General features: G+C 39.9%; 1 protein-coding gene across 1 annotated transcript in view; it reads right to left on the bottom strand.

The window, feature by feature from the left end:
• Positions 1-21,374, bottom strand: part of MACROD2 (mono-ADP ribosylhydrolase 2) — a 1,523,237-nt gene that overhangs the window by 40,723 nt on the left and 1,461,140 nt on the right. The window contains exon 9 of the mRNA XM_058679322.1: positions 3,141-3,222. Within this exon, the coding sequence (XP_058535305.1) occupies positions 3,141-3,222 (82 nt within the window). The remainder of the gene's footprint in view (positions 1-3,140; positions 3,223-21,374) is intronic.

The raw sequence follows: 21,374 nt of genomic DNA on the forward strand, positions 1-21,374 counted from the left end.
CTTTTTTAGAGTAACTGATCTACCGCACTGAAGGAGTGCCTAGGGTCTAACATTCAGGAAGCGAACATGTATAGTACCTCCTCACCTCCACCTTGTCTGCCTGTCCTGATCCACTCTACTGGCTCCAGGTTTCCTTTGGGTCTCCTGACAGCACCTGTTAACCTTTCTGAGACCTTTAAGGCATGAATTTACTCTGGTTCATTTATTTTGGTTTTATTTCTTTATTATGTCTCCCCTCATACAGGCACTCAAACTGCCTGAAGTGTGACTGAGGGAGTGATTATCTGGGGTTAAGACCATTCTTGAGAGAAAGACTTCAACACCAAAATAGAAAGAAATCTTGAAAATAGCAGTCATAATATGGAGTAAATATAATGCCTATTTCCTCAGGGTTACCATGAAGACTAACTAGTACAGGAAATAATGGGCCATCTGGCTGATAGAACACATCCTTAAATGTTAGCTGTTCCATCATCAATATTAGGTGGTTCTTTCACATGCATCATGCTTTCACTGTTTTCTCTTCTAGTCTAACTTCTATTGTTTACATTTCCTTAAATTTCTAATTAATAAATTTATCAACACTGGATGAAAGTACCCCAAAACAAAAAGATTTGGTTTAATGTCAAATTGATTTTTTCCCCCAAGCTATCATCATTACTGCGTTGGTAAGAAACATGAACCTTAGTTAAAGACAATCTGAATAAATCAGACTCGGGAAATACAGGGCAAATCAGAAAAATCATATTCTAATCAAATATAGTATGGTTATGAATTAATCATAAATTCAAACTAAGGGAATATAATGTATATCATCTATATTAGCCGTCACACAGTCCATTAGGATCAATTCTACTTTATACTGCGTATTTAACATTTGCAAATGGATGATCCTGCAATGCAACTTTTGGGGATTTTTGGCATCTAAAGTACATCTAAAATGTCTTTACCATTATAGATACGCACTGGAAATAACTGCATGACAGCATCATGTTTCAAAGCCATGATACAAAGCTGAGGATGATTTTATTATTATTTCACTTGAGTACTGAGATATAGCTTTGAATTCATTTAAAGTAGCAATTTTTCAAACCATAATTTACTTGCATGGTTATCAATATATTTTATGTCCCTAAAACTGTCTCATTTTTTAAAAATTTGCAAGATAATTTTTTGCTCTGTACCTATGAATGGACAGATTTGTATCAATGGTTCGTAATTTTGCAATTATTTTTCTTGTCTGTTTGAAAACAAGTTTTCCTTTGAGAAGATACGAAAAAGGGTTATGGTATCATTATTTCCAAATATTGCAAGTGTAATGCTTTAGAATTTTTTTAGATTTGGAGAAGGCAAGGAAACAACAAATTAGTGTAGAAAAGTTTTTCAGGGGTGGCAGATAAGGGAATAAATAGAGTGGGGGTTCAGCCTGCTGGGAAACAAGGTTGAGGGTTTGAAGCTAGGTTTCATTTTGTTTCTGGAGCAGGCAGAGTTCCTGCCTTCTTTAGCTGCTTGCTGGTGGAGGTGCCAAGTACCCCCTGGGAACCCAGGTGAACAAGTTATAGAAAGGCTCCTTGGTAAAGTTTATAGTCCTTATCTTAGCCCTTTGGAATGACCAAGGGGAGGGGTGTTCCAGAGCAGTGAACATGGCCCCAGCCTTGAGAGCACCCACCTGAGCCCAGTCCCACAAACTCTACTGTGTTATTGATAAGGTATAAGAAAATTTGCAGCACACAATGTAAAATGTCACCGTTTTTACATAATGAGCATTTTCTTCTAAGAATGTTTCCGAATGCACTCTAATTCTAAAGGTCATCAGGAGAAAAAATGGGAGAAATTGAAGGAGATAAAAAGCCACCATATCATGTCAAGAGGAGTTCATTAGATTAACTCTTTTCCCAACTACTTACTTATAAAGAGTCATCATGTGCTTTACTCTCTGTAGAACCTGAATATGCTTAAAACATGAAGAAAAGTGAGACGAGGAGAGGGAAGAGAGGGAAGAAGCAAAGGGTGGAAGACTGTGACTACAACTCTGTCTATCATATGGGAGCCCTGAGGAATTAACATTATGTTTCAGTTAGGGAAATGCTTTCAGTCCTCAAATCACATACATATAGCAGAGTCACCTGTCAATTCTAAGTTAGGCAGATGGGTTACAAGTTATACAGAGGGACATGGGGCACTTGGAGCTATGAACACCACCATTGGTTTTCTGCTGCCATTCTCCACAGCTACCTGTATCCTTCCCTCATCTGTGGAAAGGGTGTGGGCATCAATGCTTGGCTCTGATGCACCCTTTGTTCATTCCTTGCCACCTGCCAGAGTTGTCCATTACACAGAAAGCAACTCCACATTGATATGGAGCTCTCAAAGGAAAGCTCTCTGTGAGGCAAACACCAATGATGCTCAGAGTAGCTTGAGGTTTCCTGGAAGTAATTCTCACCATGGCTGAGGCACTGTGACTTTAATGGCACCATAAAAATAACAAGGCATTAAACAAGCTTCAATCTTAATAGACTGGAAGAAGGAGAGTGAGGGTAAATATTCAAATTGCCCACATCTAACTAATGGCATGTTCAATCCCTGTAAACCCATTGTTCCAGGCTCTGTAGTAACCCGTTTGGCACCTTCTACTTTCTAAAAGGAAATGTGCAATAAGATAAATGACTACCATTCTTAGATTGTCCAGAAAGTGCAGTCATAATCATTGCAATTGGGGAAAAAAAACACTTAGGGGTGGGGAGATGGGGCTGGGATGTAAAAACAGTTTGAATTCTGACCCAAAACCAGATAAGTTCCTTGTAATTTCCAACAAAGGTGTTTATTGTGATTAATGTGGGGCCTGAGGATCTGAAAGGAGACAAAGATCATGCAAATGAAAGCCAGGGAAAGTTTCTTTAGAAGACATTTGGGCTTCCCAGAGACAAAATAATCGTCTCATGGGGCAGGGAGATTTACAGATCCAGATTTGTTGTCACCTAGTTCAGTTCTAAGAGACTAAGATACACCTCCACAATGGTGGTGATTGGGTGGGAATTCACATTTTGAACAATTCTAAAGTGTGAAACTAAATTGAAATATAGACACGATTCCATTTCTCCAGACCCCAATTACAAAGAAAAACAAATGACATTACTCACCTAGAGGGAAAAACTCGGCCATTTTCTTTTTGTAGATTTTAAAGTCAACTTCTAAGAAGACACAGAAGATGACCCGATCCACCTAAAGGCAAACAACAAACACTGAAAGTGAGTGGAAATACTGTAATTGCTTCCAAGACATTGTTTAAAAATGGAAACTCTCATACAGATTTTCAGTGCTACAGTAATAACTATACCTTAAGTGATGTTCAGGGGGGTGTGTGTGTGTGTGTGTGTGTGTGTGAGGGGGCGGGGAGGGAGAAAGAGAAAGAAAGAAAGAGAGAGAGAGAGAGAGAGAGAGAGATGAAATTCATGGTTTCTTGGGTTACAGAAATCAAATCAGAAATAAGTGAAAACAGGCCACTTTGTAGTAAGCTATAAATAAGATTTGAGATTCCAACAGGATATCTGGATTTTCATACCATTAAAAAAGCTATATGAGAGGTATACAGCAGAATGACAATAAAGTGTGTCAGCAAATAAACAGCTTTGTCCTACCCTTGTTAGACAAATATATTTATCAGACCTGTTATAATCTGAACACAGCCTAAACAGCATCTTTGCAGCTTACTTTGCACAAAGTCACTTGCTCTAGGCTTAACATCCTTGAAAATGCAAGAGAAATAAAATACAATTAGTTGCTGGTGACAAAAGGTCAATATGACATTTGATTTGGTAGATATTATTGAACGAGCAAATTCCATCTCAAAAATACAATGTGTGCACGGTTCCTTTTTTTCTGTTTTGAGAGAGTTTCTGCATCTAAAAGGTCCTTTGAAACATTCACAGAGCAATGTAAACAGCATGAGGGATGGGATATGCATTATTGGTCACATATATCTGACGTTAAATCAAAAACACAATTTTGTGTGCTGAAAGTAGATACTTCTTAATACTTTTATTTTAGCAATATAAAAAAGTAACTTGAACTAGTCAATTGAACAGAGCATCACACGAGCCATTTCTCCTCGCTATAGAGAAATGGAAATTGGGCATGCACGTAACCAGACAAATAGGACAGAAAAGCAAGTGGATTTCACCCATCTAGCCCCTTGGTCCAACCGTCCTGTGACATACAGATTTTGCTAGCCAGGTAGGATAGTTCCCAGTAAGTGGGATCTCTATGCAGAGAGAGCGGCGGTTAGGTTGTAGGGATAACCAGGATTCCCTGATGCAAGAGCAGAGATGCGGTTCCCTTAAATTTGCTTCAGTGTTGATCTCATCTAGGGTGTGCCATCTTCTGGGTTACCAGTTCACTTCCATGCCGCACTCAGGAAAGACCATGCAGTGCTTCTAAAAGCCATTGTGGAGTTAGAGTATGTAACAACCCTTGCATTCACCTTTGTGTGCAGTGCATATTATCAACATTTTCTCCAAACGTGAACATGATTACCATCAAATCATTCCCCAGGCCAACTATGAATTTAGACAGTTAACCTTGTACAATAGTGAATATGCAATTCCATGCCTCCCAGAGACAAATATGCCCTGCTGTTACTTGAAATCATAATGTCCATTCTCAAAAGGCCATATATTCTATCATTTATACAAATTCTTCAATCCTGAGTCCCAACAGTCTGGGAATCTATTCATAGGTATTGAGGCAATAATCAATTAAGAGATCACTAGGCTGAGGTGGCTGTCTAGTCCTGGACTTGTGTACCAAAAATATTAATGAAGATGATTTAAAAAAAATGAAACCTAAACTTGGCCAGTAGAACTTGGAAACCAAGCTATCACTAAGGACTTCCCAGGAGAAGAATCCAAATAGATATTATTCTCCATTCCACTTTGACTGATCAAATACTTTCTTCACTTCTCCACCCTTCAAATGAAAGGCTTCTTCCTCCTACCCATTCAGGTGATCCCCAAACACCTGCTGTCTACGTTTCCTGCTCCATGAATCACCACTGTCAGCTCAAGCTCACATATAATGGGATGAAATTTTCTGGGAATACAAGGAAGATAAAGGAAAAGGAAGGTAAGAGTTTGACTGAAAGCTTAATGTTTTATCATTCTGAAAGTATTTGAGAAAGATACAGTTAGGTTTGGCAGAGCAGATGTGACTCCACCACCCTGCTGAAGTCAAGCAGAAACTCCCATTCAGAAATGTTTGGAATGCTGAAACATGCTGACCATGTTTCTGCATAGAAGGTCAACGCCCACCATGATGAATACCCCATGCTCCACGTCACAGGCATGTGCAGACTCAGGAGCTGCTGCAATCTCCCATCCCAGGCCCCTAATATATGTAAAAGCTATTACCCTGAGTGGCCGTTTCCCTCATACGGTCATCTCACCATGTGGTCCATTACACTCTTTCCTCTGATCAATAAAACCCTGAACTAAAAGCCACCCCCGCCTCATTCTCAATCTCCTCAAACTTAGCAAAAATAATCAATACATAATATAATTAACACATAATAAAAAGCATATATAATGTGATCAATATATTATATGATCAATACGCAATATATAATCTGACATAAATGCATTATTTTCCATATGTTGGAAATACTTCACAATTAAAATGTGTAACAAGCTTCTATTCAGCCTTACTATCTTCCCTAGGCACACACCACTTTAGACTGGCAGGGAACAACCTCCAGTTTTCAGATGACAGATACTCTCTCTTCTGTACCTATTACTGACTTTTTTTTCCTCTCTAGACTTCACATGGATTACTTCTAAAGTTACCTCTCTACAACCAAGACTGAATACAATAATTTTTGGTTTAATGCAGCTTTAATAAGATGGAACTGAATATTACTACCTATTGTCCCTTGGTATTTAAGATGATTATTTCAGGAGACAGCATTTTGGCACAGCATGTCAAAGCTGGCATCCCTTGTGGGGTACTTGTTTGAGGTCTACCTGCTCTTCTTCCCATCCAATGTGTCTGGAAAAGCAATGGATGATGATCCAAATTCTTGGGGCTCTGACACCCACATGGAAAACCCAGATAAGTGTTTGGGCTTGTTTGGTCTATTATTGGTCATTGTGATCATTTGGGGAGTCAACCAGAGAATGGAAGATTTCTCTTTCTCTGTCTTTCTCTGGAACTCTTCTTTCAAGTAAGTAAAGCAGATCATTTTTAGAAATGAGATGATTATCTAACAAATATTATCAGATTTTTAAACATGTGGGTATAGCATATAGGTGTAAATATGTGCATGGGTGTGTATGAATTTAGGTTTGGGAGACCTACTGATAATACTATTTAGTACTAAGTGCACTCTTACGATTTATTCATTTTTATTGGAAAGGCTGCAATGGCCTGAACTGAGGTCATCTGAAGCCACGAGCTTCTTCCAGGTCTTCTACGTGGATGCAGGGTCCCAAGGCTTTGAGCCATCCTCTTCTGCTTTCCCAGGCAACAAGCAGAGCAATGGATGGGAAGTAGAGCAGCCAGGACATGAACTGGCACCCATGTGGGATCCTGATGCTTACAAGGCAGAGGATTAGCCAATCAAGCCCTTATACCGGGCCTCTAAAGTGCACTTTTAAAACACATACAGACTTACAGCAAAATTTCCAAATGCTGCACAGAATTACACTTCATCTTTTAGCTCACAGGCTCTGTTACCATGGAAATAGTTTGGGTCCAAATTTCAGCAGCCTGATTTATTTTCCCAGAAAGAAAATGGATGATTAGGCTGAAGCACTTTTATTTTAAAATAATTGAGTGGCCCAGTTCCCTGCCCTTACCCTTAGGCATAACATTGAAAATATCTTCAAAGAAAAGGTGATCCAAGAATTAACCTCATTGACTAAGTACTTAAAATGTGTGCAAAAGTGTAAAGAATTATGCAAATATGTGCATACATATTTGCTGGGTGTAGTTGGACAAAAGCTGAGTTGGCTGGCCAGCTGTTATCGATCAACTCATCATGCATTTGATCATTGTTCATGACAGACTTTTCCAGTATGGTATGCAGAGAGCTCTCTGCTCCATAGCTATTCTTGCAATGTTGTGATGACAGTATCTCCTTGAGAACTGGGAGCTATAATTCTTCTTCTGGAATCTGAGGGGTTTGTGACAATGGCAAAAAAAAAAAAGCTGGTATGTGACATCCAAAGTCCCCTGAGAGAAGTTTCTCCAAGTCTTCTTAAGGGGTTACCCAGGATCATGGCTTCATTTTGTTTTTACATGTGGAATCATTCAGTGAAACAGTAATTTCAAGGAGGCTATCTCCAACAGATGGTAAGGGAGCACCTTCAATTGGGCCTAGCTCATATGTTGTTCCCTCATTAGAAAACAGAAATTCAGACACTGACAAAAACTCAGGTCTCTTGATATCTCCTCTAGAATTCTCTCTGTGATTGCACTTTGATGGAGACTCCTGGGATTGAGTTCCTAGTATTGCCACTAGCTCGATGGCACAGGACAAAGCCTTGTCACCCTGTGCCCTGGTTTTTGCATCTTCATCATTGAAGGATTGAATTCCATTATTTCATAAGGTTTTTTTTCCTTTCTATACCTCTGTTACATCTCTGTGTAAGTCTTTTATACTGTGTCAACTTAATTAACCTGCAGCCACATTTCTCTGAATGGTTTTGGCAGTAGGGTTGGCCACAGAGAAATTTCTGTGAGATTGACCGGACAGAAGTAGAGCAGCAGCCCCTCAGCTGGGATGGTGGGAAAGGGTTCTGGGAGGGCCATGCCCGATGCTGCTCATCACTGGTGCAGGGTACAGCAGCTTCTCTGCCCCTGCTGGTTTGCCTGTGGCTGGCACTTAGCATCTGAGTTGGACACTCGTCCTGCTTTGCAGCAAAGAGGGTGGTCCCTACTGCAGGGCCACTTACATCTAAGCTTTGAGGCAGTGCAAAAAACACACATGCCAGGTGGTCCTCATAAGTTCCAGTGTTCCTTCATGGCTTCCTTGTTATTCTTTCTCCTTCCTACTTAGCATGCAGCTGAACCCTGCACTGTCTGCCTTGCTGGTCTAGTCCACCAAGCCTATTCAGAAGTTGAAGACAATAGCCTTTGCTGCGCATCTCCACCTGTTCCTGAACAAGCCCTGGTCAGAAGCCTTTCTCTGCTGAAAACTTCCCCTTCTGGAAATTTACTTACCCAGTTTCTCCCACCATCATGCAAGATTGAATGACAATACTAAATCCCTCGATTCCAGATCAGATCATCCCTAGAGTTCTCCATCCCTGATTAAATCCCAAGAGATGTCATTTTTAATATAACTTCTCTGAATATCATGCAGAGAAAGGTAGTGAAGTGCAACAAATAACAAAGTTTCTTTATGAAGGTGTGCCACCTATTAAGGTTTAAAATTTCAATTACTCTCTTTAAAGTCAACTTTTATCAGTCTTAATCCATCATTTCAGTGGTCTTCCTAAAGCATACATACAATCTTTTGTAATTAACTTCTTATATTTAAAATAGGTTTCATGTGTGTATACATATATAATGTACAAATATTTATATGAATACAAATGAATATGAATATATATAATATGAATATATATAAAAGAACTTGTCAGTAAATTCATATGCGTGTCTGGTCTGAAGGAATTCTGTGATACACATCTCCACAACATTAGTGCACTGTATAGCTCCTGATCCACCACAGGAACTCTGCAAATACCGACTACATGTTTAGAGTATGACTAAAACATAGATATGTAGCAGGTAAATTTCCAAGATGTTGTTTCCAGAACCAGAAATTAATACATTTAGGCAGGAGCTTTTTTTCCTCTCTCTAGGTTTTCCAGAAGCCTAAAAATAGAACTACAGAAGATTCTGGATGATTTTACAAAGCAGAAAAGTACTACATAAACAGTATGAGTCATTCATGGTCACCTACTCATGCTTTCAGGGAAAGTATTTATTAGTTTCACAATAGCAACCATGTTGTCCTGTGAACTAGAATGCATTTTTAAAAAAAGCTTTTGGAAATGAAGACAATATCCAGCTTTGGAAGGAATGTAGATTATCAAGCACTTTCACTGAAAGGTCTAAATAAATATATTAGACTGTATGACCTAACAACTTTACTCCTAGGTAAGTATCCAACAGAATGAACATGTACATTTACAAAAGGACACATCCAAGAATCTTTACGGCATGCTATTTGTATTATATCCAAATTGGAAACTGCACAAACGCCCATAAATGGCAGAGTAGATAAATACATTTGCAATCTACTCATGCAACGGACTACTACAAAGCAGTGAGAATGAGAAATTTTATAGCTATACACAAAGGTAAACATATGTGCAAATCTCCGAGATAGAATGTTTTATAAAATAACCCAGAAAAAAAGTACATATTGGATGATTCCATTTCTTCAGAGTTCAAAAACATGATAGAAACAGGAAAAATCACCTCTGGTGCTGAATAAGCGTAGCAGTAATTCTGAGGTGAGAGTTGGTGACAAGGGCTCGAGCAAAGGCCTGGATCTCAATTCTTTGATCTGGTTGCTGCTTCTTTTACTGTGTTCAGTTTGTGATAATTCATCAGGCTGTACACTCAAGAGCTCTCTGCTTTCTGTGTGTACACTACACTTCAGTAGGGATTTTTCAAAGGTTGAAAGTCTTATATTACAGTTGTCTTGGTCAACAATCAAAAAAATCTATTTTCATGGACTTGGAGGTCAAAAAGCCCTTTAAAAGCTGACCTGTGAAAGGCAGTCTCTCCATATATTTTCAGTGAAACCAACTGAAGCTCACCAATCAAGGCATAAAGGAGTAAAGATGTATTTTATCCACCAAGACATCCATTAATCTGCAGTTGGGGTTTTATGTCCCGTAAGTTTTATTAATCTTTTCAGCAGCATACCCACTGCTCCTGGACAGGGAAACACAGTGAAACAGGTTTGCAGCACCTGCTGTTGACCTCCGTTTTTCATGACTACCAGTCACAGAGCAGTTGACACAACCAGGGTTATCCTGTGTTCAGTGATACTGGGAGAATGAATGGATTTTATAACATAATTTGCTTCCCCAAGGACAAACATTCATAGACCTGGTATGCATCTAAGTAACTCTTTAATCGGGGACCGCTGTGGACTAGACAGTGTCAATCCAGGCTAGTTCAAATACAAACAGCCTGAAGGAGAGCTGGGGTAAAAGCCCAGTGTTTCTAAGGGAAACCTGATAATCTCCGCAGGACAGGCTTTGCAATGGTTATTCCACATTAAGTTATAAGTAAATTGCACCAGAGGACTTAAGTATCAAATTTGTAAAAAATAAAAAAATAGTTTTGAAATGGTACCATTTGAAATAGACCATGCTGATTGCAACTTTCTGGTGTGATGAATAAATCAGTGATAAACAGAGAAAAAAGGAAAGGGCACTACTGATTAATAGAAGAAAAAGAATAAGTTAGGATGCCTGGGTCATAGTCTCCCCTCCTTCACCAACTGGAACAAAGAAGAACAATCTGTCCTTCTGCCAGGCTGTTGGTGTTTTGTTGCTGCAAAACAAATTATGACAAATGTTACATTTCAGCACAACAATGTTTCATTTTGCAGCTTCATGGCAGGTGGAAAACCCAAGTCCAACCTAGTCTGATCCTCTGCTCAGTCTCTCAGAGGCCACAGTTACCAGCTGGATTATAATCTTGACTGGAGACTTGGTGCCTTAGTCCAAGGACATTTAGGCTACAACTAGATTGGTCCCTTACAATCATGGAATTGAGGTCCTTGAATTCTTGCTAACTATCGACTGTGAACAGCAACTCCTTTCTTTATGAATGGCTGAACAGATCAGAACAAGTTACTTTCTTTTAGGCCATCAAGAGGAATATATCTCTATTACTTGTTTAATTTCCAATATCTAGGCTCCATTAATAATCTCCCAATTATGTCAAGTCCACCAAGACATTTTCAGTTAACTCAACTAATTCATTATTTTAATCACATCTGTAAACAACCTGTTTTGCAAACCAAAGGGTGACAATTTCACCATATTTGTAGGTTCTAACCACCCTGAAGAAGAGACAGGTTTGTGAGGCATGCACATCCACACGTGTGTGTCACAACCTGGAGGTGTCTTACACATATGTGTCACATACTGGTTGCCTCCACATCACCATCGGCCTACACTCCAATTGGACTGTAGGATTTTTCTGCTCTTGACCATGAAGAGACTGAACTCTTGGATAGAGTTTAGTGGTTTAAATGAACTTAATCTTATCAGTTCACAATTTTGCATGTTCCAAGTTTAATACCATGGTTGGGGCATCCTCAGACTGAGGTCAAGGTATCAGCTAAAGTGAGCTTGTGTCTGGGGACTCTGGTGAGAAATCTACTTGTAAACCATGTTTTGTAGGTGGTGGATTTCAGCTTCCTGGAGTGGTAGGAAAGGGTCCATATTTCCCTGCTGGAGGACATCTACCATCACTCCCAGCCTGGTAGGTTTCTTGTGTGCTTTCATCTTTACACCTCCGAAACCATGACAAATCCTCTTGGATTTGAATCTATGATGTTCTCCAGGGCAAGATTTAAAGGACCTGAGGAATGGGGTCAGGCCCAGCCAGCTCATCACCCTAATGTTAATATTAACTGATTTGCAACCTTAATCACACCTGCAAAATTCTTTCATCACCGTACGTAGGTTATGGCTTTGCTAACTGGGCACTCTGTGTCCGCCACAGGTCAGGAATCTCAGGGATAACCTCAGAATCCTGCCTTGGCAGTTGATTATGACGGCCTCAGCAGAGGTCCTGACTCATATGGGGGACTTCCAGAAACTCACAGTTTTCTAGAAGAGCACAATTAAAAGGTAAGTTTATTCAGAGGCAACATTTTGAAATCCAGTGCCTATTTTTTATAATACATATGCTACATGAACTTTGTGAACAGCCCCTATATAGTGAATGACCCAAATTTCCTATTCATTTGGCACTGATACACCTAGGGCAGCACTGGCATGTGATTGCAATCAGTATTCACTTGTTAAGCCCTTTATTTCTACCCGGATCTTTTAAAAGATGCTAAGACAGGACTCAAGCTCAATGCAAACATTGGGGCACTTTTTCCTTCTTGAACTGTGAAACCTACTTTATTCCAATTTCTGTGAGATTTCATTTTAACAGTAACATCGATGAAAACTGCCCATATTTTATGTAAGCACCTCTATTTCTGTCTGGCTGTGTCAACTAATGCCAAAAAAAAAAAGGGAAATCAAGTAAGCTGGCAGGCAAGTCTCTATGATGGAAAGGTTTTACACGACCATACAGGAGCCCCTGTGCTGTATTTGAACGTCCTTGTCAAGTGCTGGCAAGTACCGCTTTTGAAGGTGTTCAGTGTGCTCACACTGGTATTCACCACCCCAGAAACAAGCATTTCAATCTTCAGAATGTGGAATGGGTGTATTTTTCTTTCCTTGCTTCCAGAGATGCTCGGATGAGTTGGCGAGCATTTATAGCCCATAAACACTCAAAGGGCATTTTTGCATTTTGATATTGCTTCTGCATGCATAAAAAGGGTCCTTTATTTTGGGGCCCTTTCTGCAAACCCAGTACATCTGTCATTACTCCCTGGCAGCGCCATTCAGCGTCTTCCTGTTTTGTTTTGATAAATTGCTCTCTCTGACTTTCCTCCGACTCTCTCAGAAAAAAAAAAAAAAAAAAAAAAAAACGGCCATGTATCTGAAGAACCAAGAGTTATTTTCGTCTCGCCCGGAGGCCCATTTGAACAAGTTAATTCATAAGTCTGCCTCATATGGAGCAAAATGGACACTCTGACCAATGACACATCTATCAAGGTCCTTGGAGTTGCTCTGTATGCATAGCATACAATAGGCACAAGCACACATGAAAGGGCTGAGGACTTGTGGTTTCTGAATTCTAGCACAGCAAGCATATTTCTTTTTTTTTTAAATAGATTTATTTATTTTTATTACAAAGTCAGATATACAGAGAGGAGGAGAGACAGAGAGGAAGATCTTCCGTCCGATGATTCACTCCCCAAGTGAGCCACAACGGCCGGTGCTGCGCCGATCCAAAGCCCGGAACCTGGAACCTCTTCCGGGTCTCCCACGCAGATGCAGTGTCCCAAAGCTTTGGGCCATCCTTAACTGCTTTCCCAGGCCACAAGCAGGGAGCTGGATGGGAAGTGGAGCTGCCGGGATTAGAACCGGTGCCCATATGGGATCCCGGGGCGTTCAAGGTGAGGACTTTAGCCGCTAGGCCACGCTGCTGGGCCCCACAGCAAGCATATTGCCCTTGCAACCCGGATATGCTTCCAAGGGCTATGTGTGCTGGGGAATCAGGCAAAAACAGCAAGTTCTCTTCTCCCTTATCCTCCTCTAGCTTCTTCTCTTCTCTTCTCCCCTTCACTCCTCTCCTTTTCTCTCCCCTCCCCTCCCCTCCCTTTCCTTGCTTTTTCCTCTCCTCTTCTTTTTTCTTTGTCTAAAGATTTATCTATATTTGAAGGGTGTATTGTGAAGATAGCAGAAGGGATTTCCCATCCACTGGTTCACTCCCCAAATGGCTATAATGGCTGAAGTCAGGTGCCAGCAGCCAAAAGCCAGTTTCCAGGTTTCCCACATGCAGGCAGGAGCCTAAGAATCTGAACCATCCATCACGGCATCACCACTGTCCCCAGTCACAGGCAGGTGAACTAGATGAGAAGTGAAGCAGCTGGGACGCCAACTGGTAGTCCACACAGCAGGCAAAGGATTAGTCCATAAAATCCCTGTTCTGGTCTTTTGTGTTTTTAAAAAAAAATAGATTTGTTTACCTTAATTCAAGAGACTGGGTGCTAAAGAGACAGGAAAGGACAGAGAGAAAAAGAGATCTTCTACACTTTTCAAATAGGCTGTGCTGAAGCCAGGAGCCAGGAACTTCATCAGGGTTTCTCGCCCAAAGTGATAGAGGCCCAAACACTGGGAACAGCTTCCACTGCTTTACTAGGGACATGAATTTGAAAGAGAGCAGCCAGACCCAGGATGCTGGTGTCACTGGTAGCACCTGGCCCCAACAGCAGGTTTTTTGGTTTGGTTTTTCGTAACTGGACGGCTTTGCTGAGGCTACTCACAATGCCCCTCCCTTCAGGGCTAAGGGTGAACATTCCTTCTGTTAGCAGGATGCTGGTGTGCTGAGCCTCTCTCGAGGTCAGCCTGCCTGCAGTCACGGGTTCAGGTCATGGACACAATGCTCCCTTCCCTGCTTTGTGTACAATGAGGGGCCAGCTATCTTGAGATGAATTGTGACCCACCCCATTTCAAATGCTCAACTTCTCATTCCCCAAACCTTAGGAAAGGATTGCATTTGAACACAAAGCTTTAAAGAGAATATTAGGTTAAAATGAGGCATAATGTTCTTTCCTGCACTTCGCCATCACTCCCACAGGTGACCCTAGACCCCTTACTCAGTGAAGATGGGGTTGAGACTAGTCTTTTGACTGGAACGTCTTCACCAGCTAGTCTGTGACACAAAATTACCCTGCCGGTGATGAAGCTATTGTGCGTCAACCATTTATGCCACGCTCCTGCCAACCTCCCAGCCCAGCTGCAACCCTATTGTACATTCCCCACTCCTGCTCCAGAGCACTCAGGTTCCCTCGTTCTTTTATCTGATTCAGAACAGCTGCAGAGGTGCTTTTGCTATAGAGGTTAATAAGTACTCTTTCTCTGTCACGGTAATTAAAATCTTCAAGGAAGAATTGTCATTCATGGCTGCTTATGAAGATTAGGGCTTTATAAAGTCAGCAAATCATGACCTTAAAAATGTCATCACTGAGATAAATAAAAATCTCCACTCAACTCAGAATGGGAATGCAGCGCCAAGTCTCCAGTGACCTGCAACCCATCAGGGTGATCAGAGCAATGGGGCCCCACACCATGGCTGCAAACCATCCCGGACAATCTGCTTTTCTCTTTTTCCATTAGTATGTGACACACAAGCAGATGCCATTTACAGCTCAAAGGAAACTCATTAACATATCTCCCAAAGTGCATTTATGAGGACAAAAGCTGTTTTTTCTCATATTGGTGTCCCTTCTCACTCTTACAAGAAAGAACCTTTGTGTTCCAAAGGCAAATCTCAAAAGAGCAAATCCATAGGTTTATGTCTCAACTGTGTGCGGCAGCAGGCCAAAAGGGTTCCATTCACACTGCCCCTGAGGGGGTGTGTGTGTGTGTGTGTGTGCGTGCTCGTGCATGAACATGTGTGTGTGTGTTGATCTGTGTGTGATGAATAAAAGGAAGAAAACAATACTATTTGTGTCTCTTAGCTACACTGCATTCTCTGTCTCCTCTGACATGCGCAATCTATGCCAAGCCATTAGTTGTTACTTTGTGTTTTTATTTACTTGTTGCTGTTTCATGTCATCTCTCCCTTGGAAAACAATGCACCTCCACTAACCTGTGAATCTGGAAGGAGACTGCCTTTTGCTTTAATCATCTTTCTACCTGGCAATTAATGCAGCCAGCTGAAGGGCATTGTGAAAAGACTCATTTCTACTGCTCCCCCCGGCCAGTTGGCTCTAAATGACCTTATTCCAACAACTCTCCAATTTAATCAAGGGTCCCCAAATGAAAAATAATTTATGAAAAATATGAAAATATTGGCCCCTCGTGCTCTCTCGCCAAGTTCCTAAAGCACAACACCATGGCTCTGAGTTAAGTAAGGCTAGTCTCCAAATCTTACTTGGTAACCAAACTCACAGCTTTCAGGGGTCTTATTAATAAAGTGCTTTCCAAATGTTTATCAGAGAATTTCCAAGAGGCTGCTAGGTCTCTATCATGGACATGGGATGCTGGTCAAAGCATTCTTGAAAACTTATATTTAGTTTGGGGTTTTGTCACATAGTCTTTTATTTCACATGTTATATAAAATGCTCATGTGTCTATGTGTTTAAAACAGTGTTTTGGTTTTTTTTCTGTTTTTTGTTTTCGTTTTTTTGCTATTTTTACTATCCTGGGAGAAGACAGGGTCTGCTTTTACAGTGGCGTAAGTCCTTCCTGACACCCTGCAGCCTCTCTTCCAAGGGAGCTGGATCCCCCTCCATTCAGAAAAAAAAATCATGATTTAATGGCAGAGATCATGATACTTATATACATGATAGGTAGAGGTTGATAGAGAAAAATCAAGATATTTAAGCTTCTGAATATATGTCTCCTTTACACACTACAATCTTCTAGTAAAATTCAGTCTTGTGAACTTGATATTTTAAAGTGAAATTGATTAATATCAAAACCTTCTCAAGCAAAGGGAAGGGAACACAATGGGACTAACCTTTGTTGCATATTGTGATGCTATTCTCTAAGGTAGCTGGTCTCCCATGTGTAAGCTCAGTTTATCCAAAACATTACTTGTAAATGACAGTTACACTAATTCTTTAGTGATATCATCTCTCTCTTTGTTTCTCTTTTGTAGATAAACAACTAAAATAACAACAAATATTTAACCAAATACAAACCAACTTAAGTAAAAGGAAGACGATAGAAATATAGAAATATCTGCTTAAGTAGCTCCTGCCTTTCACGTCCCTTCCCTGACTGGAAACAGAGGGGGAAAGAAAAGAAGGAATGCCAGTCAGATACAGACAAAGGTTATTTTAATCAAGGGCAATAGAAGGATGACTTTCTGAAACTAGCCAACAGATGTTCCACCCGTTATACTGATCTTGTTATATAATGTCTGCTGCTGTAATCCCTTAAAAATCCATTTTCTAAACTCGATTCTGCTCCAGCATCTGTGAGGCTAAATGCTTCAGAGGCTGTTTCCTGGTTTGTACTGACGATTCCCATGACAATTACATGTCAGAATTTAAGGTCACTCTGTCAAAATAAAAACTTAGTTTGCATCTTTGCCAGGATGATGATGATGTTTAATTTGCATCTGTACAGCATCCAGCAGTGTTTCATCCCATCACCCTGCAGCAGCAGAGGAAATACCCAAATTATAGAGATGTGCAAGTGGGATTGGCATAGTGGCACACTTCACGGTAACTACTCAAATTCTTAGAGACATCTTCCATGAATAATACTGCAAAAACCCACATTAAACTTTCCAACTGAAGTATGGATTTGTTCCATTGATTTAATTGGGTAGATTTATTTTTAAGAACAAAGGATTCTACAATGATAAGATATTTGGGAAGTTTGGGGAAAGAAAGCCAACAGGTAAGACTGAACAGATGCAAAAATATTTAGAAATAAATATAGATGCTATATTCACTGAAAAATTTCAACCAGGATTATGTCTTTCTATGCAGTTTAATTTTTGAGTTGTGAAGCATACACCCAAATTTTGGCAAAGAGATTATTTGAAGTATAACTTAAAACTCCTAAGACAAATCTTTGGGAAACTGAACAGCTACACATTGCTCAACTATAGTGAGGTCCACTTTGGAAAAGTGCTAGCTTTTAGAGAATTATTTTGTTTTGTTTTGTTTTGTTTTTCTCCCATGATGTCAGGGGTCTTATTGCTACTGCATTGAATTAACACTTACTCTAGCCATTTGGAAACTTATATATATTTTTTTCTTAATTTTTATTCACATATTTAGTTTACATGGCAGAGAGATGACAGGCAAATGGAGATCTTTCATCCACTGATTCACTAATCAAATTCTTACAAAAAAAAAAATCCTGGGTTGAGCCAAGGGCAATGTCAATGACAGGGAATCAACTACTTGACCCATCATGTGCTGCCTCCTGGAGCGCATATTTATAGGGAGCTATTTTGGAGGCACTTTTACCTAAAATGCAAGCATACCCAGTGACACCTTAACCTGCATTCCAAATAGCTTTCCCTACAGTGTGGATGGGATGGTGCTCGTGTACTTGGACCATCAGTTTCCTTGTGGTGCGCTTTTGGTACCACTTTCTCCTCCCTTTGGTGCTCAATCAGGAAATAACTTTGTTCTGCCCAAATGAACCCAAATCACACCCTGATAGACATTTTCAGGGTGGGAAAAACAGTGGAAAAAAAGGTCAAAATGCTTAGGCAAAATAATACTACTTTTTCAAATAAATAGCTACTATCAATGCCTTTCTTATTCAGAATACACTAAAAGGGCAAACTAATACAGAAATCAATTGAAAGGGATGAATTAAAGCAAACAAATGAAAATCTGTGAGATTACAGTTTGAAACAAAACCTACTCAGGCAGTCTATGAAATTATTTAGTACTGTTTCCCATAAAGCAACCTAGAACGTTGAGAATTCCCTACGGGGATTGTTCCACCATCCAGGTCTTTGATGACAGCCTGAGGAATTATGATAAAGTGTAACGTTTCTTTACACAAACAAATTTTATCTTATAAGCACATTTTTAAAAATTCTAATCAACTACATGGCCATATCTATTTTAGTACAGAAAGTGTTTCATTTTTTTCAATGTTTATAGAAAATTGGGATTTCTGGAAAAGATAGTATTCCCACCCTTGACATAAGGCATACCCAGATCATGCATCAAGTCTCAGTTTTAGACAGGCCATGTGAATGATTTTCAAGAGAGGTGTTCTATTCTTGAGCCCATGGTGGGGTGAATAAGGTGTCAACAGAACAAGTTCAAGTTCAAACAGTATAGACTTCTTTGCATGGGTTTGGCCACATCCTTGGTCATTTCTAGTCGATTGTTCAATTCCTGTAAGTTTGATGTTTTCATCAATGAAATAAGGCTAGCTGGAGGACCAGTAGTTAAGAAAGGAAATGCCTAGATTCTAGAAGGAGTAGGTGGGTGTGAGGTAATTATCACACAATGATAGAGAAAGCAGACTAGCTAGCACTCTTCCTAACATTTCCTGTGGACAACCATGGGACATCTTTGGAGTAGTCACTGTGTACTAAAGTTGGAGGCAGTAGTTTGTGGATCCCAATATGCTTATGAAATTACACTCCCCTTCATAATGACCTCTCTTCTCTCTGCCTCAGCAGCAGAATGGTCTCTTTCTCCTTTCTTCCCTCCCTCTCTGAACTCTGCTTGTCAAATAAATAAATAAATGTTTAAAAAAAATGAATTTCAGGGAAGAGGAACTGATCAGCTCAGTATATTCCCTTCTCCCCAACCTTGACTTGGAGAATAGTTATATTACCAGCTAATTAGAAAACGAAGCAAACATGAGTGCCATGAAGCATGACACTGGTTTTTAACATTCTAGATAATTAAAACATACTCCCTGGTGCTTATTTTTATAAAACATTCTTCTTGCAACATAAATTTGATAAGTCCTTGTCTTGAGTGGCTCTGTCGCACAGCAGTGATGTTGCTGCCTGGGAAACCAGCCGCCATGCTACCTTAAAGTGCCTATCTTCAAGTCCTAACTGTGTTTCAAATTCCAACTTCCTGCTACTGTGCCCCCTGGCAGGCAGCAGATGATGGCTCAAACACTGGAGTACCTGCCATCATGTAGGAGACATGTTAAGTCCTCAGCTCCTGGCTTCAGCCTGGTTGACTGTAAAAGTTGCACATATTTTAGAGATTGAATGATTGGGTGGAAGATCTTTCTGCCTTGCTCTTTCTGCCTTTACAATGAAATGAAAATAAATAAATGAATATGTTAACTAAAACATCATAGGCTTCACCTTGATATTTCCTATAATAAAATATGCTGCTGACATGCATCCCAATTCCTTAAAGAGGTTTTTTTCCCTACTGCCATGGAGTTTTTCTTATCTTTTTTTTTTTGCATGCCATCATATATCAAACATGAAGCTGACTCTCAATAAATATTAAGTGATATATTTATTCTGTAAATATAGCATGTGCTGTGGAGGACACAGGAAATCTGTGACAGAAATTTTCCTGTTTTCAAGGAGATTTTCTTGGACAGAGAATATAAATCCTCACACAAATTGCACAAGCCAGGTGGACAGTGTCTGCTTGGAGCCTGCTTACAAATCCTGCTGTCACCACTGACAGATTGCATAACCCTGGAAAAGCCACATAATCTCACTGAAGCTCAGTTTTCATGTCCATAAAATGGGGATTATATGTTCACCTACCTCACTAGGCTGCCTTAAGGAATGAATAAATCAATGGGCTGAGGTAAGTGTTGAGCTCGTAGGAAGTGCTTCATACATTATAACAATTACAGGGCCTTTTGGAGAAGGATGGATGTGTGATAGGCTTATGATGACATCTTCTCTGGTTATCCTGTTTCCCAACTACACTGTGAGTTTCCTGACTGCAGGAACCGCATAATTACATTTTCTCAACTTCTCCCATAACTATGGACAGATTTGTTCCTTGGAAGATATTTATACAATTCACCCAATGCAGACCTGGTCATTAGATTCCCTGAATCATCCTGTCTTTCTTTGTCCTGGAAGCTCTAGCAAAACTCCCTGGCCTAGGTTTTTGCTTTTATTTATTGCTTTCTCTTTAGGCAATGCAAAACTTTGTTACTCAAAAATCTGCAGGCAGATAGAAAGGGGTGGCAAATTGACAGATGCCAAGAGAGAGAGAACAATCGAGTGAAATAGGTTGGGGAGGCTAAGGTTGAGATTACATGTACAAGGCAAGAATGGATACAGGTGACATGTGAGTGGGGATGCTTCTGACTTGGAATTTTAAAGCTATGAAACTACAGTCATTACTGACATCAAAATTGTAGACGTTGTAGCACAATTTGCCATAAAAATCCAGGTGCTTCAGGGAGTAATGCAAATTGCAGATGCTAATTGCAGGTCTCTCATTCTCCTAGAGTGATTGGTCTTTCAGTGATATATGCACATAATCCTTTGTTATTGTTGCTTTGATGTAATTATTATAACCTTGATTTTTTTTATTTTTAGAAACAGACTCATGATAGAAATTGCAAATGCCAAAGAAAATTTTACTATGACTTACACTTGCATTTCAGAAATTCTACTAAAAACATAAATCCATCTGGAACCTTGAAGTTAATGGATTTTCAACTAGTTAATTGGGTCTGCCACACCAAAAATACCTCCCAGATAAATTTACGGAAACATTAGTTATTATGAACAAACCTACTTGTTTAGCAGGAATCACTTTATTATGCTGTTTCACAAGCAAAAGTGCTGGAGGGAAAATATCATGTAGAATTAACATAAGGCTGCCCACACGCAAACATGAATTGCTATAAACCATCACCACGAAAAAGACCCTCTGTTCATAGCCTAAGTTTAAAAAAAAATGAAGTAATCAAACTTTGCCTAAATATTAGTCAATGGCCAGAAAAGATTCCCTGCCTTAACTGACTGTTTTTCCAGTTAGTTGGTAAGGGTAGGATGAATACATAAGAACAATACCAACTGGCACCAGCACAGAAAAGTGTTTCATTGTGACAGTGTTTTTC

The sequence above is a fragment of the Ochotona princeps genome, chromosome 22, assembly GCF_030435755.1.
Source record: "Ochotona princeps isolate mOchPri1 chromosome 22, mOchPri1.hap1, whole genome shotgun sequence".
Classification (NCBI taxonomy): Eukaryota; Metazoa; Chordata; class Mammalia; order Lagomorpha; family Ochotonidae; genus Ochotona; species Ochotona princeps.